This window comes from Ovis aries, chromosome 3 (genome assembly GCF_016772045.2).
Source record: "Ovis aries strain OAR_USU_Benz2616 breed Rambouillet chromosome 3, ARS-UI_Ramb_v3.0, whole genome shotgun sequence".
NCBI classification, from domain to species: domain Eukaryota; kingdom Metazoa; phylum Chordata; class Mammalia; order Artiodactyla; family Bovidae; genus Ovis; species Ovis aries.
This window is the reverse complement of record NC_056056.1, coordinates 205,780,319-205,799,953: the sequence shown is the minus strand read 5'-3', so window position 1 is coordinate 205,799,953 and position 19,635 is coordinate 205,780,319. Positions and strand designations below refer to the sequence as shown.

Here is a 19,635-nt window from a genome sequence, read left to right as displayed (position 1 = left end):
GGAATCAAGATTGCCGGGAGAAATATCAATAACCTCAGATATGCAGATGACACAACCCTTATGGCAGAAAGTGAAGAGGAACTAAAAAGCCTCTTGATGAAAGTGAAAGAGGAGAGCGAAAAAGTTGGCTTAAAGCTCAACATTCAGAAAACAAAGATCATGGCATCCGGTCCCATCACTTCATGGGAAATAGATGGGAAAACAGTGGAGACAGTGTCAGACTTTATTTTTCTGGGCTCCAAAATCACGGCTAATGGTGATTGCAGCCATGAAATTAAAAGACGCTTACTCCTTGGAAGAAAAGTTATGACCAAACTAGACAGTATATTCAAAAGCAGAGACATTTCTTTGCCAACTAAGGTCCGTCTGGTCAAGGCTATGGTTTTTCCTGTGGTCATGTATGGATGTGAGAGCTGGACTGTGAAGAAGGCTGAGCTCCAAAGAATTGATGCGTTTGAACTGTGGTATTGGAGAAGACTCTTGAGAGTCTCTTGGACTGCAAGGAGTTCCAACTAGCCCATTTTGAAGGAGATCAACCCTGGGATTTCTTTGGAAGGAATGATGCTAAAGCTGAAACTCCAGTACTTTGGCCACCTCATGGGAAGAGTTGACTCATTGGAAAAGACTCTGATTCTGGGAGGGATTGGGGGCAGGAGGAGAAGGGGACGACAGAGGATGAGATGGCTGGATGGCATCACAGACTCGATGGACATGAGTCTGAGTGGACTCTGGGAGTTGGTGATGGACAGGGAGGCCTGGCGTGCTGCAATTCATGGGGTCACAAAGAGTCAAACACGACTGAGTGACTGAACTGAACTAAAATTAGACCTCGCTAAAGCTAAGAGGAAAAGAAATATCTCAAATATCTGCACTATCTCGTGAATTTTGGGCAACCCCTTCGAATACCAGAAAAGGTCATTGGACAATATGATTTGTTTCCTAAATTTTTCTTGGAAATTGTTTCTACATAAGATGAGTCTTTAGAATGCCAGAAAATATTGCCAGTTGCCGGGAGCCAGCATGAGGAACTCCGCCCGTGGCAAAGGTCATGAAGAAGGAGGCTTCGGCATACACAAAGGAGGGATTGAGCCTCAAGAAACCCCCTGTTCCCAAGCTGCTGCTGCTGTTAAGTCGTTTCAGTCGTGTCCGACTCTGTGTGACTCCATAGACCGCAGCCCACCAGGCTCCCCCATCCCTGGGATTCTCCAGGCAAGAACACTGGAGTGGGTTGCCATTTCCGTCTCCAATGCATCAAAGTGAAAAGTGAAAGTGAAGTCACTCAGCTGTGTCCAACTCTTAGCCACCCCATGGACTGCAGCCAATCAGGCTCCTCCACCCATGGGATTTTCCAGGCAAGAGTACTGGAGTGGGGGTGCCATTGCCTTCTACACCTGTTCCCGAGCATCTACCCCCAAAACCAGAGTCTGCCTACTTTACTGTTTTATGCTCTCACCTACATCTCTGACTTCACAGGGTGCTGTCCCCCATCACCTCTCTCAAAGAAGGAGTTAACTTCTCCAAGGAGTTAACAGCTCCAAGATAATAAAAATTCCTGGGCGTGACAAGAGTGTTTCAACTTACAAACTCCTCTGAAGGTTATCTAGCCTGCCTGAACAGGTTCATCCAGCCACATGTGATTGTTTACAGCCTCCCAACTGTGAGAGGCACAAGATGTTTTAGACTTACTAAAGGCACATTCTTTTAGGAAGTTAGAAATTATTAGTGTAGTGGGTTGATTAGGAATTATATTGGTGAAGGGTTTTTCATTTGTTGGGCCAATATTTGCTGCTAAGTCTCCATATTCCCTGCCCTTATCATGAATATAACTAGCATATAGGAGAAATAAGTATTAACCTTTAAGATTAATCATGTTAACCTTAGGCTAAATAAATTCCTTCCTTAATTGTTACCCACTACACTCTCACCCTATAGAAATGCAACTTTATCTGGTACCTTCAGAGGGTGGTGCCTGGTTTAAGAAAAATCACCCCTGGAAAATAAGTTTCTGGTTGACTGACTGTTATCAGAAAGAAAGGATCATAAAATGTTAGTAGGCCCCCTGGCCAGAAGATGATGTAAAACCCCTAAGACCTTTTTGTATACATTTATATGAAGCACCTGATTTCTGCGTGACTTTAAAATTTCCATTTGTCTCTATTTGTAACAAAAGGTATATAAGCAAACCTGAAAATAAAGAAAACGGATCAGTTTCTGGAAAGACTGATTCCCCCGTGTCATTCTTTCTTGTTCTCCGTTTTCCTGGCTGAAATCCCATCTGGAGTGTGGGTACTCGCCAAGCCTGCTAAGTTTGCCCTGGCTTCTAAGATCCATGCAAGAGGGAGCCCAAGGCAGGGCACCCTCCACTATTCAAGTGGGCACCTGTAGCCTAAGTAGGTGGTGCAAATCTCTCGTCTTGAGATTTTATTAGTATCCCACATAAACCAGGTTATTCAGCCTCTCTTTCATTTCACTAATTTTCCTACTACACTATTCTTTTCTAATCTCTCTTTATCTTCTAATTAAATAGGTTTTTCCTAGGACGACAACTCCGTCCCTGCTTCGAATTACCATGGATCCACTGGGGCTGGACCCCAGCAGCCAGTGTTTTTTTTCTTTATATTATACTATTAAATTACTGGTATAATTTATAATCAATGTTGTTTTAGGATCAGGAAAGAATTTAACTGTTGAGTAATTGCAAGCTATTATAATAAATCAAACATCCATCTATTTGGGAATATAATTGAAAATTCACCCTTTTAAGCTAATGCAAAAGACCAACTAGCTATTATTATTATTTAAATTATTACTAGTAGTAGTACTTTACAATATTGTATTGGTTTTGCCATACCTCAGCATGAATCTGCCACAGGTGTACACGTGTTCCCAATCCTGAACCCCCTCCCACCTCCTTCCCAATACCATCCCTCTGGGTCATCCCAGTGCACCAGCCCCAAGCATTGTGTATCCTGCATCCAGCACTGTTTATAACAGTCAGAACATGGAAGCAACCAACTAGCTATTATTAACTCGGCTCTAAGAAGGGTACAATTTTCATTTCCCTGACCTTACAAATTTATCAGGAGGAAGTTTTAAAAGAAAAAAGAAACATTATATTAAGTTCAATGTGTGGTGGACGGTTGAGAAATTATGTATTATCTTTGCTCAGAAATTAAAAATAGCATTTCCTTTGAGGTTTTCACCAGTGGATGAAACTGTGAACCTGTTGTATGTTCCTTGAGTGGACCATTTGAGGACAGTCTCTGATTAGGAGTGGGTTTATTATTCTTCTCTTATTGCATATTTAAAAAAGCAAAACACACACTTTTACATACACATTCACCCACATTTGAAGATGCAAGATGAAGAAACATACATGACCTTGAATATACAGTCGAAGAAAAGGAGTTCTATCCAAACATTTCAATTTAAATGTCAAGGTATGGAATTCAAGTGTTTTTTTTTTTTTAATTGTTGTGGATTAATATGCGTGAGGATTTACTATGAGTTGATATTCATATGCCCCTTCTTGGATCACTGCCTTGTCATGGTGAAGGGGTTTGAGAAACTTCATAAATCTATGACCCCTGCCATAGACATGAACTTTAGCAAATTCTGGAAAATGGTGTGAGACAGTGCATTCCATGGGGTTGCAATGAGTTGGACGTGCCTTGAAGATTGAACAATAATATTCATATGAATATTAATGTGGATAGAAGTTTCCATTATTATGTTTTTTTTTCTATTCTTGGACTGTTTCATTTTTGCGATATTTCCCATTCTCTGTCTCTGCGTCTATCTTTTCTCTCTTTCTCTTTATCAATATGGGACTAACAGCTATTTGCTTTGAAGTAATATTTTGTCTCATATTATTAAGGATATACCTAGGAAATATACACATCTAGTTAAAATTAATAATTAAAAAGTGAATCTTTGGTGCTGGTCATTCACCTTTTTACCATTTATAAAATAATGACATTTTGAAATATCAACTTTCAATTCAGCATGTCAAAAATTTTAAAATATGTTTTTCATCAGGTAAAAACACTTGTTTTGACAATAGAGATATTAACATAAAAGACCACAAAATGTAGGGGCTTTTCTGTGAAAACTTTTCTCACATTCAGTTTGTAGATGTCATCTGTAAACCAAAATGTGTCTTAGCACAGAAAAAGAGGTCAGGAAAGTGTAAAATAATAAACTTGCAACTCCTAGTATTTTAAGTGGCACATGCTAATAATCATTATTTACTAATATGTTTTGCTGGTATTTAGTAAATTTTGCTAACATTTTGTAAAGTTGCAAATTAGACATATGACATTTTAATCTAATCAACAATTTTATATTTCCATCTTTTTCAGTGTTTACCTAAGTATTCTTACTTGTTTATTCTCCTGAATAATTTTATAATACATTTTGCAGACACTTTCACTAGAAACAACAAAATAAAAAACAAAGAGATGTAGTTTTATGGTATATTAAATGCTTCCTAATTTATCAATCAACTTAAGGAACATTTATCTCTGACATTTAGCCTTCAAAGTACTCATGGCTGAATTTCCACTTGTTCAAGTCTGTATTCATGATATACTGATTTTTTGTTTGTTTGCTTTTTATTTTGGTGATGTATCTCTGTTAAGTATGATATTAGCTTCCTTAGGCAAAGAACTGTTCTCTTGAAAAAGTGCCCATCGATTTCAGCTTTAATTTTTAGCATAAGTGATGGATATTATCATTTGTTTTTTTACTTCTGTAAGATGATGACATATTTTCCCCAAGCTTTATGAATATGAGATGAATGGATTGCTTACTATTGAACAGCTCTTGTATTCCTAGAATAAATTCAACATGATCATGGTATGTTTTGACTACTACTAACATGTTTAAGATTTTTGTGTGAACACTCTTAAAGGTCATTGGTTTTTGCTTGTTTAAAATACATTTATTTTTGATGGTAAAGTGCTTGTGTTCTAAGCTTCTAAGTTAAATTATACCACTTCTCAAGGTAATGAAAATGTTAGCTTCTTCATAATGCTGAATTTAACATGCCTCAAATTCATATTTTGAAAGTTATCCCATGATACATATGAGAAATAATTAAGTCTGAATTGAATTTGAATAGGCTTCACCGCTCTTTATCATAACATTTTCTGATAATCATTTGTTTGATTTTTAATATGATGGCATTTTTTACATTGAAATTTATTGACTATCATTAGTACTATATCAAAATATCCAAAAGCAATCTGGAAAATATAAAATATTCCTTAATTGAACTCTGATAAAACTTATTTTACTATTTTTGTTAGTATTACTATAAGAGAAAAGGTGTGCACTAGTTCCCTGAGATACTGTTCTGTGGTTTATTACACTCGTTCTTGACTGGGATTGGCAACTTCAAAGGTAGCTTTTCTCTTCCCACCATTCTGATCATCCAGAGTAGTATCATTGCTAAATAACATAAATATGTATTTTTCTGTTTCCTTAGGTTTTATGTTTCTATTCCCTAACGTTCTATGATATTCAAAATCTATATTGTGTAGTACCTTGTTATTACAATTGCCATCACTTCACAAGAATGTACTTTCCAAGCTAATTTATGTGATTAATCTGTTAGACTGTTCTGTGATGTCACACCGATATAAAATCTTATTGGGGATATCTGGAGGACTAAATGGTATTCTAGTTTTGACTTTGATCACCCTGAGTCTGTTAGGTAAGTTAAAAGATCTTAATTAAATTAAAATATGAAAAATGTTTGCTTATTTCTTATTACTCTTTTCATATTCATTCTTATTTACACTAACAAAGATTTAATGAGATTAAATTTAAAGATTTAATGATTTAACTATGTATAAAGCAATATATTATACCAACAGTAACATATTGATTAAGTATTCGAATCAGGTACATATCTTGTATTCAACTGGCATACAGTTTACTAGGAGAAAAGTGTATGTAAGTGTGTGTGTATGTAATGTATTTGAAATCATACTTCAGGATTTCTTAGATATCTGTGAATAGATTGAATTACATTATTTTTCTTAAAAAATTATATATTATTATTTAAAGTTGAATTCAGTTTACTCTTGATTTTGTCCAAATATTTGCTGAGCAATCTTTAGACTCCAAACATTGCTACAAATCCTTTAAAAAAAAAAAAAAGGAATAGTCATGGTGAGAAATCTCATATTTTAGTGGAAAAAACATTAAAAAATTTAGGGTAGACTGGGCTAAATACAACATATAGAGTGAAGTAAGTCAGAAAAAGAAACACAAATTTTGTATATTAACATATATATATGAATTCTAGAAAAATGGTACTGATGAACCTATTTGCAAAGCAGGAATAGAGATGCAGATGTAGAGAATGGACTTGTGGACACAGAGTGGGAAGAGAGGGTGTGACGCATTGAGAGAGTAGCACTGGCATATGTACATGACCATGTGTGAAATAGACAGCTAGTGGAGACAGCACAGGGAGCTCAGCTCGGTGCTCTGGGATGACCTAGAAGGGTGAAATGGCTGTGGAGAGGCTCAAGAGAGAGAGGATATATATAGCTAATTCACTATGCTGTACAACAGAAGCTAACACAACATTTGTAAAGCAACCATATTCCAATAATTAAATAAAAAGGGAATGAAAATGCACCTGTTGGTGCACTTTAAAAAATGCATGGAAAAAAAAAAAAGGAAGCATGGAAAGAGCATGCATAACCCCTAGAACTAGAACTTTGCTTTATTTATTATTGTATGACAAGTTCTTAGGACAATGCCTGGCACAGAATAGATCCTAAGCAAATACACGTGCTATACTTGAATTCATTGTGTAATAATTTAATTCATTTTTCATTAAACACAAACATGTTTTAGAAGAAAATTTATCATTATCCCTTATTTCTTGTTCCAACCATCTGAATTGTTCTGAAGAATTTGTCTCTGAGACATTGCCTACAGAAGATGTTTTCCCAACCTTAAAATAATCCTATTTTCAAGTTTCTCAGGAAGTGCTGCCAAAATGCCTAAAAGAATATGATTCAAACATCACCCAGCATGATGATACTGGATACTTGGAAGTCAATAGTGACACAAGAGGCAATATACATAAGAAAGATGCAGGCCACTGTGCTTCAAGAGCTACAGGTCATAAAGGTATCTCTCAAGGCTTTGGCCTCTATCACTTTTAATCATTCGGATTTTCTAAGTTTGAAAAAAAATCCCATTGAACAGGAATGTAGTAGACAAAATTAACGAAGTTTGATATAAATCTACTTTTTACTCAAAACTTGATTCACATATTTTTAATTTTTTGTCGTTGTGGGAGGAGATCTGTAAAACAACATAAAAGGCCCTTCCCTCTAGGAATTTAAAATTATATTGAGATATATAAACATGGAAAATTAATTTTGATCATAAGGAATGATGTAAATAACTTTTTTGCCTCATTTATCCTTTTTTCAAATACAAAATGGATAAAAGTAATTATATCTAACAGGCTATCTGTTATGACTTTAAAGTTAGAACTTCAAACCGTCCAGAATTTTGGGAACCTATTCTTCCTACTTTCAACTTTTTTTTTAGTTTAAATTTTTAACACTTATTCTTTAAATCTTTGACTTTTATTTGATAGTTTGATATATGAAAAAGGTACAGTTGATTTATTTTATAATTACTTGTCAAATAATTTTCTGAAATCCACTAGTTTACAGTTTCCTTATCTCATGTAAAAATGTCATATGTATTATATTTACTTATTAACACTCTTTTCTTTCAGATTACCTGTCTGTTTACATGTACAAGTCCTTATCCAATTGAAATATTATAATTTTACCACTTTTTTATATTCTGGCTATCTAATTTCTCATTATGTAATAAAACTTTTTCAAAAATAAGAAAGCTTTGATGGGTAAACATAGGATCAAATAGACGCCATTAAGCATTCATTAAAGTCAGTCTAAATACTGCATAATTAACTATAAGAAATTAATTTCCTGTTAATTTTCTTACTGAGGTAATGTTAACAAATATAATTATTTAAAATTAAACATCAATGGTGTTATGACATTCAAATGTGCAACTATCATATCTATCTACTTCCAAAATATTTTCATCACCCTAAAGAGAAATCCCACACTCCTCTTTTCATTTTGGGGTGAGAAAATTATTTTGGAGTTAGATAGGTGTGCATCATGTTTGCACACTTTTTGGATGTTCTAAAACCCATGGCTTTTGTACTTTAAAATGGCTAGCATTGTGAACTTTATGCTACATAAATTTTGTCTCAGAAAATAAAGAGATTGTAAAGGCCAGAAGTTTGAATAGTTATGTTGATCCGTGCTTATATTTTTATATTATACTGCATTTTTCTTCATTGTTATTCTGAAAGTCTGTTTCGATTTGAGAATGCCTTAACTTAAACTTAAGAAAGTCAAAAGACCTGTAATTATAAAGAGGATAAAAAATTGTTATTCATCTCAATATTACTTAATATCAGAAAGGAGATACTAAAAACAATTTACACACATAAAGCAATAAGATTTCTAAAACTTTGTGTGGGTAAATGCTAAGCAAATGGTATAGATAATAGTTAATCTCTCATAGCGTTGCTGCTGCTCCTAAGTCGCTTCAGTCCTATCCGATCTGTGTGACCCCATAGGCAGCAGCCCACCAGGCTCCCCCGTCCCTGGGATTCTCCAGGCAAGAACACTGGAGTGGGTTGCCGTTTCCTTCTCCAATGCATGAAAGTGAAAAGTGAAAGTGAAGTCGCTCAGTCGTGTCTGACTCTTAGCAACCCCATGGACTGCAGCCTACCAGGTTCCTTCGTCCATGGGACCTTCCAGGCAAGAGTGCTGGAGTGGGGTGTCATTGCCTTCTCCATTAATGCTATATATATCTTGACTGGTACATATTATTTTAGTAATCATATTAGATTATGACATGAAAAAAAATCCTTTTATATCTGTCTAGGTTTTGCTTCAGACTTCCCATGTGGCAATAGTGGTAAAGATCTACCAACAATGCAGGAGGCATAAGAGATGCAGGTTCTATCCCTGGGTGGGGAAGATCTCCTGGAGGAGGGCATGACCACCCACTCCAGTGTTCTTGCCTGAAGAATCCCATGATGGCAAAGAGTCAGACACAACTGAAGTGACTTAGCACACACACACAGGTTTTGCTTCATCTTACGAAATTAATTTTCTTGGGACTTCCCCTGATGGTTCAGTGGTTAGGAATCTAAGTTCCAATGCAGGTGACCTGGTTAGATCCTTGGTGGAGGAACTAGGACCCCAGATGCCCCAGGGCAACTAGCCCAGCATGCTGTAACTACTGAGCTTGCATGATACAACTAGAGAGAAGCTTGCATGCTGCAATGAAGAGCTAACACAGACAAAAATATAAAAGACATATTTTAAATAAATCAGTTTTCTTAATTTTCATGGACTCTCATTTGTATTTTGGATAACTTGTCTGAGTCTGAACACTTTGTTATGATTTTATCATAGCTCTACTCTTTTTCATACAATATGCAAGTATTTTCACTGTCAATTTGTAGGAATGTGCTCATCAGAATGGCTGAACTATCAAGAAAAGTGCTATTGGTTCTCTAACGAGATGAAAAGTTGGAGTGACAGTTATAGATATTGTTTGGGGGAAAAATCTCATCTACTAATTATTCAGAACCAACTTGAACTGGTAAGTGGTTTAGTATCAGGCTTATGATACTTGCTGCTTTGCAGTTAAAATGGCTTATCTCAAATGTCTTCCCACCTTTTCATTAAATTATCTGTTATCTTGGCTACTGAACTTTTGGTGCCCTTTTAAATTCTGAGCTGGAATCCAGTGCTTCCGTTGACTTGGGGTAATTATGGTCTGAATATTGATGTTAAATTTGCAAGTAGTGGCAGCTCAACTGATAAAGAATCTGCCTGCAATGCAGGAGACCTTGGTTCAATTGCTGGGTTGGGAAGATCCCCTGGAGAAGGGACAGGTACCCACTCCAGTATCTTTGCCTGGAAAATTCCATGGGCATAGGAGCCTGGTGGGCTACATGGGGTGGCAAAGGGTCAAACAGGACTGAGCCACTTTCACTTTCACTTCACAGTGTATGTCCTGGTAAATGATATATAGTGAAAGCTGCTCGGTTGTGTCCAACTTTTTGCAACTCCATGGACTATACAGCCCATGAAATTTTCTAGGCCAAAATACTGGAGTGGGTAGCCTGTTGCCTTCTCCAGGGGATCTTTCCAACCTAGGGATCAAACCCAGGTCTCCTACATTGCAGGAGGATTCTTTACCAGATGAGCCACCAGGGAAGTCCATATGATATATAATGTATGTGTAAATAAGATGATTGACTAGGATAAGAGTCTTCATGTACAGTGTGAGTTGTCCAGTAGAATTCTAAAATCTTACTTAGTATGTCGAAATCATTAAGCTATCCTGTTCATTTAATTACTCATCACCCACTTTTTAGGCTTTTATACAGAAAACTCTAAAACAATCAAACTATGTGTGGATTGGGCTTAACTTTACTTCCCTGAAAAGAACATGGACCTGGGTGGATGATTCTCCTTTGGATTCAAAGATGTGAGTCTTTCCCAAAAGGCACTATGATCTATTGTCTATCAGAGAATTTATCTCCTTAAAGCATCTATAAACAAATCAAAAAGAACTCAAATAGTTCTTGGTACTAAAGAATTTGAAAGGATGAAAATGAATGTTGGCTGGAGTAATGACAAATTTTGGCTTGGTTATTAAAGGAAAAGGACTTAAAAACAATAATGATTGTTCACTTACTGATTTTAAAAACTACTCACACTTTATCATGGAAAGGTACATTGAAACAATGTAGTTTTCTGCTTTCAAAGTTCTCAATATTTTTTAAATTTTTATTTTTAAAATTAATTTTATTTGGCTATAGTCACTTTACAATAGTGTGTTAGTTCCTATTGTACACCTAAGTGAATCAGCTGTACATCCTTGTTTTTCGAGTTCCTTCCCATTTAAGTCACCTCAGAACTCTGAGTAGAGTTCCTGGAGCTATACAGTAGGTTCTCATTAGCTACCTATTTTATACATTTTATCCATGGTATCAATAGTATATGTATGTCAGTCCCAATCTCCCAATATCATGCTTTCCCTTTTACCCTTGGTTCCTTCCCTGGTATCAATGCTTCTTTTGGTTATTTTTAGTAATTAAAAAAAAAATTACAGATTTTTTTTGTATTGTAAGATCATCGCAATGCTAAACAACAAATAAGAAACACAAGACAGAACAAAATAATCCTAAATGTTCTCAGCAGCTGCAGGAGATTATTGAGATTTTGAAATTTTTATGAATGCTTTTGTTCACTTGTATTAATTTATAAAATTATATTATACTATAGTAGGACCAGTAAACTCAAATATAATCCCTATGTTGGTAGGCAAAGTAATGGTGCCCCTAAATGTTCTAATCTCCAAATTTTGTGAATGTTACCTTAAGTCTAAAAGGGAGCTCATGAGTGTGATTAAATTAATAATCTTAAGATAGAAGTGTTATGCTGGATTATTCAGGTGGGCCCAGTGTAATCATAAGTCCTTATGAGAAGGAGAAAGTAGGGGCAGGCTCGGAGGAGATTTGAAGATAAATGCAGAGGTCCAAGTTGTCTGATAGCCAAGGAGTGCAGGCAACCTCTAGTACCTGCAAAAGGCAATGAACAAGTTTTTCCCCAGTGCCTGCAGCAGACAGCTCCAAAGACACTTGATTCTAGTTCTTTAAGACCAGCTTTGAGCTTCTGATATCTAGAACAGTAAGATAAAGAATTTGTGCTGCTTTAAGCCACCAAATTTTTGATAATTTATTACAGCAGTGATAAGAAACATTCACTATGGTAACCAATACTATTGGTTAATGAATACTATTGTGTTATTGTCCCTTCACTCCTGTTTCATTATTAAATATTACTTATTTTCTATCTCTGGAGAAGGGAATAGCAGCCTACTCCAGTATTCTTGCCTGGAGAATTCCATGGACAGAGGAGCCTGGTGAGCTACAGTCCATGTGGTCGCAAAGAGTTGAACACGACTGAACGACACACACATTTTCTATCTCACTGCACTAAATTAATAAATCTAAGGAAGTCAACTGAAGACATTATTTGGAATGGAGGATAAAATTATGGGTGAGATCTAAGTTGTATCACTGGACATGACCTGACTGGCTAGTTATGAAGATGCTAACTTAGGTTTCTTCCTCATCTTAAATCTACTAAACACTACCTTTAGGATTGAGTTTTAACTCTGGACTATGCCTAGGGATTTTTGTTCAAAAACATTCAATACAAAATTCAAGCATAAACATGTATAAATCCAAATGTAGGTGTATTTTCCAATATGAAAATCCAACACTTACTTTTCCACTATTATTCTGGAAGCTTTGAAAATCATGTATATCTTTTCTGTGACCCCTTCTTAAACCTTTTTTCCAAGTTTAAATAAATTCTTAACAGAATAAATCACCAGCAGTACAATATTTTATATATAACTTCATTACTGTATTCAACACATCACTTTATGGATAAGTATTACAATAAGTGTATAATTTATTTCGGGCTTACATGGATCAGTTTGTGGCAGGTGAGAATTCTACCACTGAACCACCAATGCAAGCAGGTCAATTTGTGTACTAAGTTCTTTACAAACATCTAGTCATTTAACCTCTGTAACAACATAATGAGGTAAATATTTATATCACAGTTGTACAAATGGATAAGAAAAACCAAGAAAGATTTAATGAGCTACCCATGTGACTTGCTCCCAGTTTTTAATCTAAATGGATGACATCGAACAATGGAAAGAATACTAGGATAGAAATGTGAGCACAGATTTCTTAGCTCTGTCATTTACAAACAGACTTTGGAATTCTCTATCACAGACAGTAATACTAAATTACAGAGGTATTGAAATGTTTCATGACTCTAAGTATTTGAAAATGCCTTAAATATTTGAATTATCTTTTAATTAAGGGAGGTTTTTAACTGAGAACAGAATGGATGTCTTCAGCAATGATGATGAATAATATCTTTATCTTCTCCTTTTCAGATTTTTAATAAAAGGACCGGCTCAAGAAAATAGCTGTGCTGCCATCAAGGAAAATGGAATTTACTCTGAAACTTGCAACAGTGTTTTCAAATGGATTTGCCAATATTAAAATTTTAAAAGTGACAGTGAGTTATCAAGGATCAAAGTTTTGATCTAACATGAATCTTTAGGAATAAGAATTTAAAATTGCAATTAAACACCAACCTGGCTTCTCTATTTTCCCTCAGTCATGTTCATGGGTCCTAGTCACAGAGTAACTCATGTTGACAGTCTAAAATATACCCTCTGATTCTTTGTGTGATAATATAATCTAAAGTGAACCTATACATTTATATTCATGATGTAATTCACCTTTTCTTTTACAACAAATGTGAACAAATTATATCTGCTTTTCTGTTATTTTGCTTGTTCTTATTGTTAACAATATCCTATGAAAATTTCATATAGTTCTGAGTCATATCATAGTGTGACTTCCTATGGGGCTTCCCAGGTGGCACTAGTGGTAAAGAACGTGTGTGCCAATGTAAGAGAAGATGTAAGAGACACAGGTTCAATCTCTGGGTCTGGAAGATCCCCTAGTGCGGGGGGCGCTCCACAGAAAGTGAGAGGCATTGGAACTTCCCTCAGCAAAGCTGAGGGGTCCCGAGGAGAGGTGAGCCTGCTGTCCGCCAACCCAGCCCCTCGGTGAGCGAGAGACAATCAGATGTGACAGGGTTTCCGTCTGGCCAGTTCCGCTTTATTGCCACAAACTCTTGGTTTATTTAGGCAAGCAAGGGGGATCTGCGAGGGACCTCCCATAGTTGCACCAATCACGTTAAAGGTCAAATTATAATATGCCATAGTTGCACCAATCATGTTAAAGGTCAAATTATAATATGCATATAAGGTCAAGCCGTCATGAGCGTAACAGGAGTCTATGGTAATCACACACTGTCCACGTGTATTGCAGTCAAGAGAGCCAATCAAAAACTTTAACATAGACCACGCCCGTATCTCTTTCTGCGGGACACCATCTTGGCTTCCAACTGCAAAAGCTAGCCCCCCCGCTTTTTTTAAGGTTTCCTACGTAGGGCCCCACACCCTAGAGGAGGGCATGGCAACCCACTTCAGTGTTCTTGTCTGGAGAATACCACGGACAGAGGAGCCTGGCAGTCTGTGGTCCATAGGGTCGCACAGAGTCAGATACAACTGAAGCGACTTAGCATGCATGCACATGGCTTTATATTTTACACTCCTTTATTGATGAACATTAACTTTTTTTTCAGATTTTTGTTTCTATAAACTATGCTGCAGCATTCTGAATATCTTTTTAAATGGTAGCATTTTTATTCTATGATATAAACTTTAAAACTGGATATTCCCGGTAAAAAAGTGTTAATTTTTTTTGGTTTGCTGCTGACTTTATGCAATTTTAATCTAAATTTAGAAACTTTCACAAACTTATAAAAAGATTATATGTACAGGGGAAAAAACTTACTTTTTCCCCAAACCTTTTGAGAATTAGTTGCCAATTTGATGAATTTCATTATAAAATTTCAAGTATCATTGGATATTTTTATATGTATTTCCTACAAAAAACATAACCTACTTAATTAAAATACAATTATCAATCAACAAATTAATACTGACAGTGCTACCATCTCTAAGTCTCTATAACATTTTCCAGTTGTCAAATATGTTCTTTTGAGCTAAATATCCAGATCAGAAATATTTTCTGCATTTAGTTACTTTGTCTAATCTCCTAACATCTAGAAGACTTCCTTAACCTTTGACATTCATAAGCTGATGCTTTTAAATATTACAAGCTGGATATTCTGTAAAATGTTCTTCAATTTAAATTTGTTTGATTATTTCTCATAGTTATATTTAAGTTATGTCTCCTTGGCAGGAATAGCAGAGCAATAATGTAGTGAAGCTTTGTTCATTCTTTCAGAGGATGCAGTTTTTTGTTCCATTGTTATGATGCTTACTTTGTTCACATGGTTAATGTGGTGCCTATTAACGGCAACCCACTCAGGTACTCTTGCCTGGAGAATTCCATGGACAGAGGAGCCTGGCAGGCTACCCTCCATAAGATCACCAAATTCAGACATGACTGAGCGACTTTCACTTTCATTTTATCAGACTCCATTGTAAAGTTTCTCTTTTATCTTTGTAATCAATTAATATTTTGTTGTGTTCTACCATTCCACCACTTCTTATTTATCCTAGCACCCATGACCAGACCTCTAGAAATTCTGAGAGCCTGGATTATTACTAAAGCGCCTTTCCTTGTTGGAGATTGAACTTTTTCTCCTCAATGCTACATGACTCTCAAAACACTACTCTGCTTTTCACATTTTTCTTGTTAGCCTCTTTCCCTGTGAAGTTTAGTAATTTGGCAAGCAGCTTGAAGGAAAAATATTAAGCTAAATATCTTTGGCCCTCTTTTGACTTCAGGATTTTTTCAAGTGGATTGACAGAAATTTTTACCTCAACTAGGACAGTGTCTGCTGGCCATGGCCTTCTGCCCAGATTTTGAGCAGATGACTCTTCACCAAGATATGGCTAGGAGAAGAGTAACTCCCAAATTATTTTTTTATGTCTTGGAATCTTTCCTGTTTCTTCATTTACCTTGAAAACTTTCCAGTGCTTTTAAAAAATTTTGTTTGTTTGGATCCTGCTCTTCTAATTTTTCTCAGCATCAGCTGGTCTCTATCAACCTGCATTATTACAGAAGGAAGTACATAAGAACTTTCAAGTTTATCCTTCTTACATCATTTCAAGATTTTGTTGTCAAAGAGAAAAGGAAGTAAACCTTAATAAATTTCATTTTATTGGCATTCTCAAACAGTTGACAGAGCTCATAATTATCATTATTATCATGGTGTGATAACAAAAAGCTACAGTTTATTATCACTTGCCATGATCCAGAAACATTGATAAAAGATTTAAACGTGTCTCAATTAATTGGCCCAACTACATAATGAAGCTGTTATTATTACTCTTATTTTAAGATGAGCTTTTTGATTGAGAGACCAAGTAAATTTGTTCTCAAATTGGTGACAGAATGCATGATTAAATGATCTTCTTTGAAAGTTAGTTTGAAATTAAGGCGGCAAATAAATGTTAGTGTTGACTCATGGCATTTCTGGGTTAGTCACAGAGTCCATGAGTATAAAGTCCCTCAATTTCACATTGCTGTAACCACTCCTGATTCTTAGGAAAGTCATTAAAAAGTAATAGTCCATATCATTGATATGATTATTCACTTGCCAATTAGAACATGTTTTTGAAGTTTAATATCTTTGTGTTACTGGGCTTCATGGTGTGTTCTGAGTGTATAATAATGAAGAGATGTGATTCCTTCATTTGAGCAACTTAACAGAAAACTGAAACGTTTACTGGGTATATAAAATCACAAATTTTATATACAAATTACAAAAGGCAGTGGAGTAAGTTATTATGAGAGAACTTAGTGTGATATCTAACTCAAGGAGATTTTCCCAAGGAAATGTCAAATAAATGTGCAGACTGAAGACTTGAGTATACATTGGCTAAACAAAAAAGTAAGGCATTGAGTTTGAAAGGAGAAATGTTTCAGTTGAAGGGAACTGCAAAAGAGAAGAGAACATGTATAGCAGTTGAGTTATCCTTTGAAATTTAAGATGGCTTAAGCAAAAATTGCTTTCCTGGTGGCTCAGAGGGTAAAGAATCTACCTGCAATGCAGGAGACCCAGGTTCAATCTCTGAGTTGGGAAGATCCCCTGGAGAAGCGAATGGCTACCCACTTCAGTATTCTTTTTTTTTTTTTTTTTTTTTTACTTTATTTTACTTTGCCTGGAGAACTTCATGGACAGAGGAGCCTGGCAGGCTGCAGTCCATAAGGTCTCAAAGAGCTGGACATGACTGAGTGACTAACACTTTCACTTTTGAGCACAAATGATGAAAGAGGAAGTATGAGAAAATAACTCTCTTTAACACAAAAATCTCTTTTTTAAACTACGAACTTTGTAATTCCTAAACTTTATCGTCCTGTTTACTTTCTTATGAAACCCTATGTGAAGTGAAGTGAAAGTCGCTCAGTCATGTCTGACTCTTTGCAACCCTATGGGCTGTAGCCTGCCACACTCCTCTGTCCGTGGAATTCTCCAGGCCAAAATACTGGAGTGGGTAGCCATTCGCCTCTTCAGGGTATCTTCCCAACCCAGGTCTCCCATACTGCAGGTGGATTCTATGCCATCTGAGCACCAGGAAAGCCTCAGTTAGTAAAGAATCTGCCAGCAATGCAGGAGACAGGGTTCAGTTCTTGAACTGGGAATATCCTCTGGAGAAGGAAATGGCAACCCTCTCCAGTATTCTTACCTAGAGAATCCCATGGACAGAGGAGCCTTGTCAGCTACAGTCCATGGGGTCCTAAGAGTCAGACACGACATAGCGACTAAACCACCATGAAACCCTATACCTGATACCATACATAAGATACAGTGATGTTTTTTACATGGTTCCTGGGGAGCTGCAGTGTAAGGGGAGAAAGTACACAGTTGTTTTAATTTCACTGAGGAAAGAAGTTTTTCTGCAGGTACCAGACAAGGAGTTCAGGACAGCTAGTGCTCAAAAACTCTAACTCCTCAATGGGTTTCAAGAAAGCATTTATAAAGGCATGCTGAGGGAGGGGAGTGAGGGTGTGTGATCCTCTCAAGGTGTGTGATCCTCTCATTTCTCTGATTGTCTGATGGTGACGAACCAGGGTGGCATCACAGGGGTTGACATTATCATTCCTTGGGCTGCAGTGGCTCTGAGGGCCACTGTTTATGGGCATCATGCAGTTAACTTCTTCCATTTGGTAGAGGTTTAAGCATCTGTAAAACAGCTCTGGAAATGTGCATCAGATACTACTATCCTGGTAATTCAGAGAGGGGGTAAAGATTCTTTGACTGCCATATGGCTGATTACTGTAAAACTGTTATCAGTTCTCCTGGCCCCAGTTATTTTTGTCACTACATGTTTACAACTTTTCAATCATTAAGTCTTTTCTTTCTTTAAAAAAAAAAAAGCTTTTTTAATTTTGGGGTGGAGTGTAGAGAATTAACAATGTTGTGATGGTTTCTGGTAAACAGTAAAGGGATTCAGGCATACATATATATGTATCCATTCTCCCCTAAACTCCCCTCCTATTCAGCCTGCCATGTAACATAGAGCAGAGTTCCCTGTGTTGTATAGTAAGTATTTGTTGTTTATTTATTTTAAGCATAGCAGTGTGTACATGTCCATCCCAACTCTCTATGTAACAGCCAGATGCTCCAGGAAGCAAACTCACTCAGAAGGACAATGTGGATAGTGGAATGCAGTTTATTACACTGGCAGGTCCAAGGCAGAGTTTCCTCTTTAGTCAGGGACCCCGACCAATTTCTGTGAAAATCTTATATACCCTAATTGTACGGGAATAAGGCCACATCACCAAATTCCTCAGTCCTATTCTGCAAAATGTCAAAGGGAGATACAATCAGGTTACAGCCATGATTCATAATCAAAAGGGTCAGCTAGTTACACATTGTAGCCTACACCAATGGGTAGCGTAAAGATTACAATGGTGACTGACTACATAGGGGATTATTACATTCTTTCTGGCAATGGGAAATCTTGGTATGGAATCTTGTGTTTATCAGTCCAGGAGGCCTGTTAGGCTGTAGGTATGTTATCTCCATGGCTATAACATAGTCCAAAGTTTCACTGAGAATGTAAGATGAAGTTTCCTTCTTTTCCAAGTTGGAGTCAGCTCAGCATGTTCCTTTCCTCCTTCATTCCCCTCTCTTGATGCTCTCAGCTTCCAGTGTGAACATCACTCATCAGGATATACTGCATTTTAGGTTTCCTGGTATATATTTGGGTAAATGAAGTTAGCCTCTGTGATACAAAGTTAACAACACATTGGAGAATACAATGTCCACATAATAGAATCAACAGAGCAACTATAACAATGGCTCATATAGTTTTCCACCAAACACCCTTCAACTGTGAGAGAACAGAAGTCCAAAAAGGAAGATTATCATCAGACATAGCTTTTACTTGACCTTTCATGTCATCTAGAGTGGCTGATATATTGTCAGATAAATCAGGAATATATACACAACATTCAGCTTTGATTATAGCACAGGTCCCTCCTTGAGCGGCTGTAAGTATGTCTAAAGCCATTCTACTTTGAATTACCGCTTTCCTCATTTGTTTTTGTTCAGTATTTAGTGCTTGAATCACTCTCAGGTTGTCATTTAGGGCTCTTTGGGTGAAATTAGTTAGAATTTCAACTCTGATCATTATGTCCGTAGTGCCCAATTAAGGAACAAATATAGCAGACAATAATCATACCAATGGAAAACTGATCATGATCATCTAGCCCACAGGAGGGTAAATTTAAAGGCTCTTGTATTGCTGACATGATGTTTCCATGGGCAAAGGCTAGATCCAAGGTACACCTCCCTATCCATCCTTGGGGCAGCCAAGGCCATAAGTCAGTTCCACATAACCAGTGGGTGGTGATTACAGTTTCCATACTCGATTTTTGTTGTTTTGCCT

The 19,635-nt window shown here is 36.5% G+C and overlaps 1 protein-coding gene across 2 annotated transcripts; it reads left to right on the top strand.

Moving 5' to 3' along the window:
- The first annotated feature begins 3,248 nt into the window (after nt 1–3,248).
- Nucleotides 3,249–13,482, top strand: KLRF1 (killer cell lectin like receptor F1). Of its 2 annotated transcripts, XM_004006884.5 has the most exons (6): nt 3,249–3,440; nt 5,618–5,716; nt 6,997–7,152; nt 9,554–9,693; nt 10,475–10,587; nt 13,084–13,482. In XM_004006884.5, the coding sequence occupies exons 1-6, from the start codon at nt 3,356–3,358 to the stop codon at nt 13,190–13,192; spliced, it is 702 nt and encodes a 233-aa protein (XP_004006933.1). In that variant the 5' UTR covers nt 3,249–3,355; the 3' UTR covers nt 13,193–13,482. The 2 variants fall into 2 exon arrangements, with proteins under 2 accessions (XP_004006933.1, XP_042103495.1); XM_042247561.1 differs by lacking the exon at nt 5,618–5,716.
- Nucleotides 13,483–19,635: the final 6,153 nt, after the last annotated feature.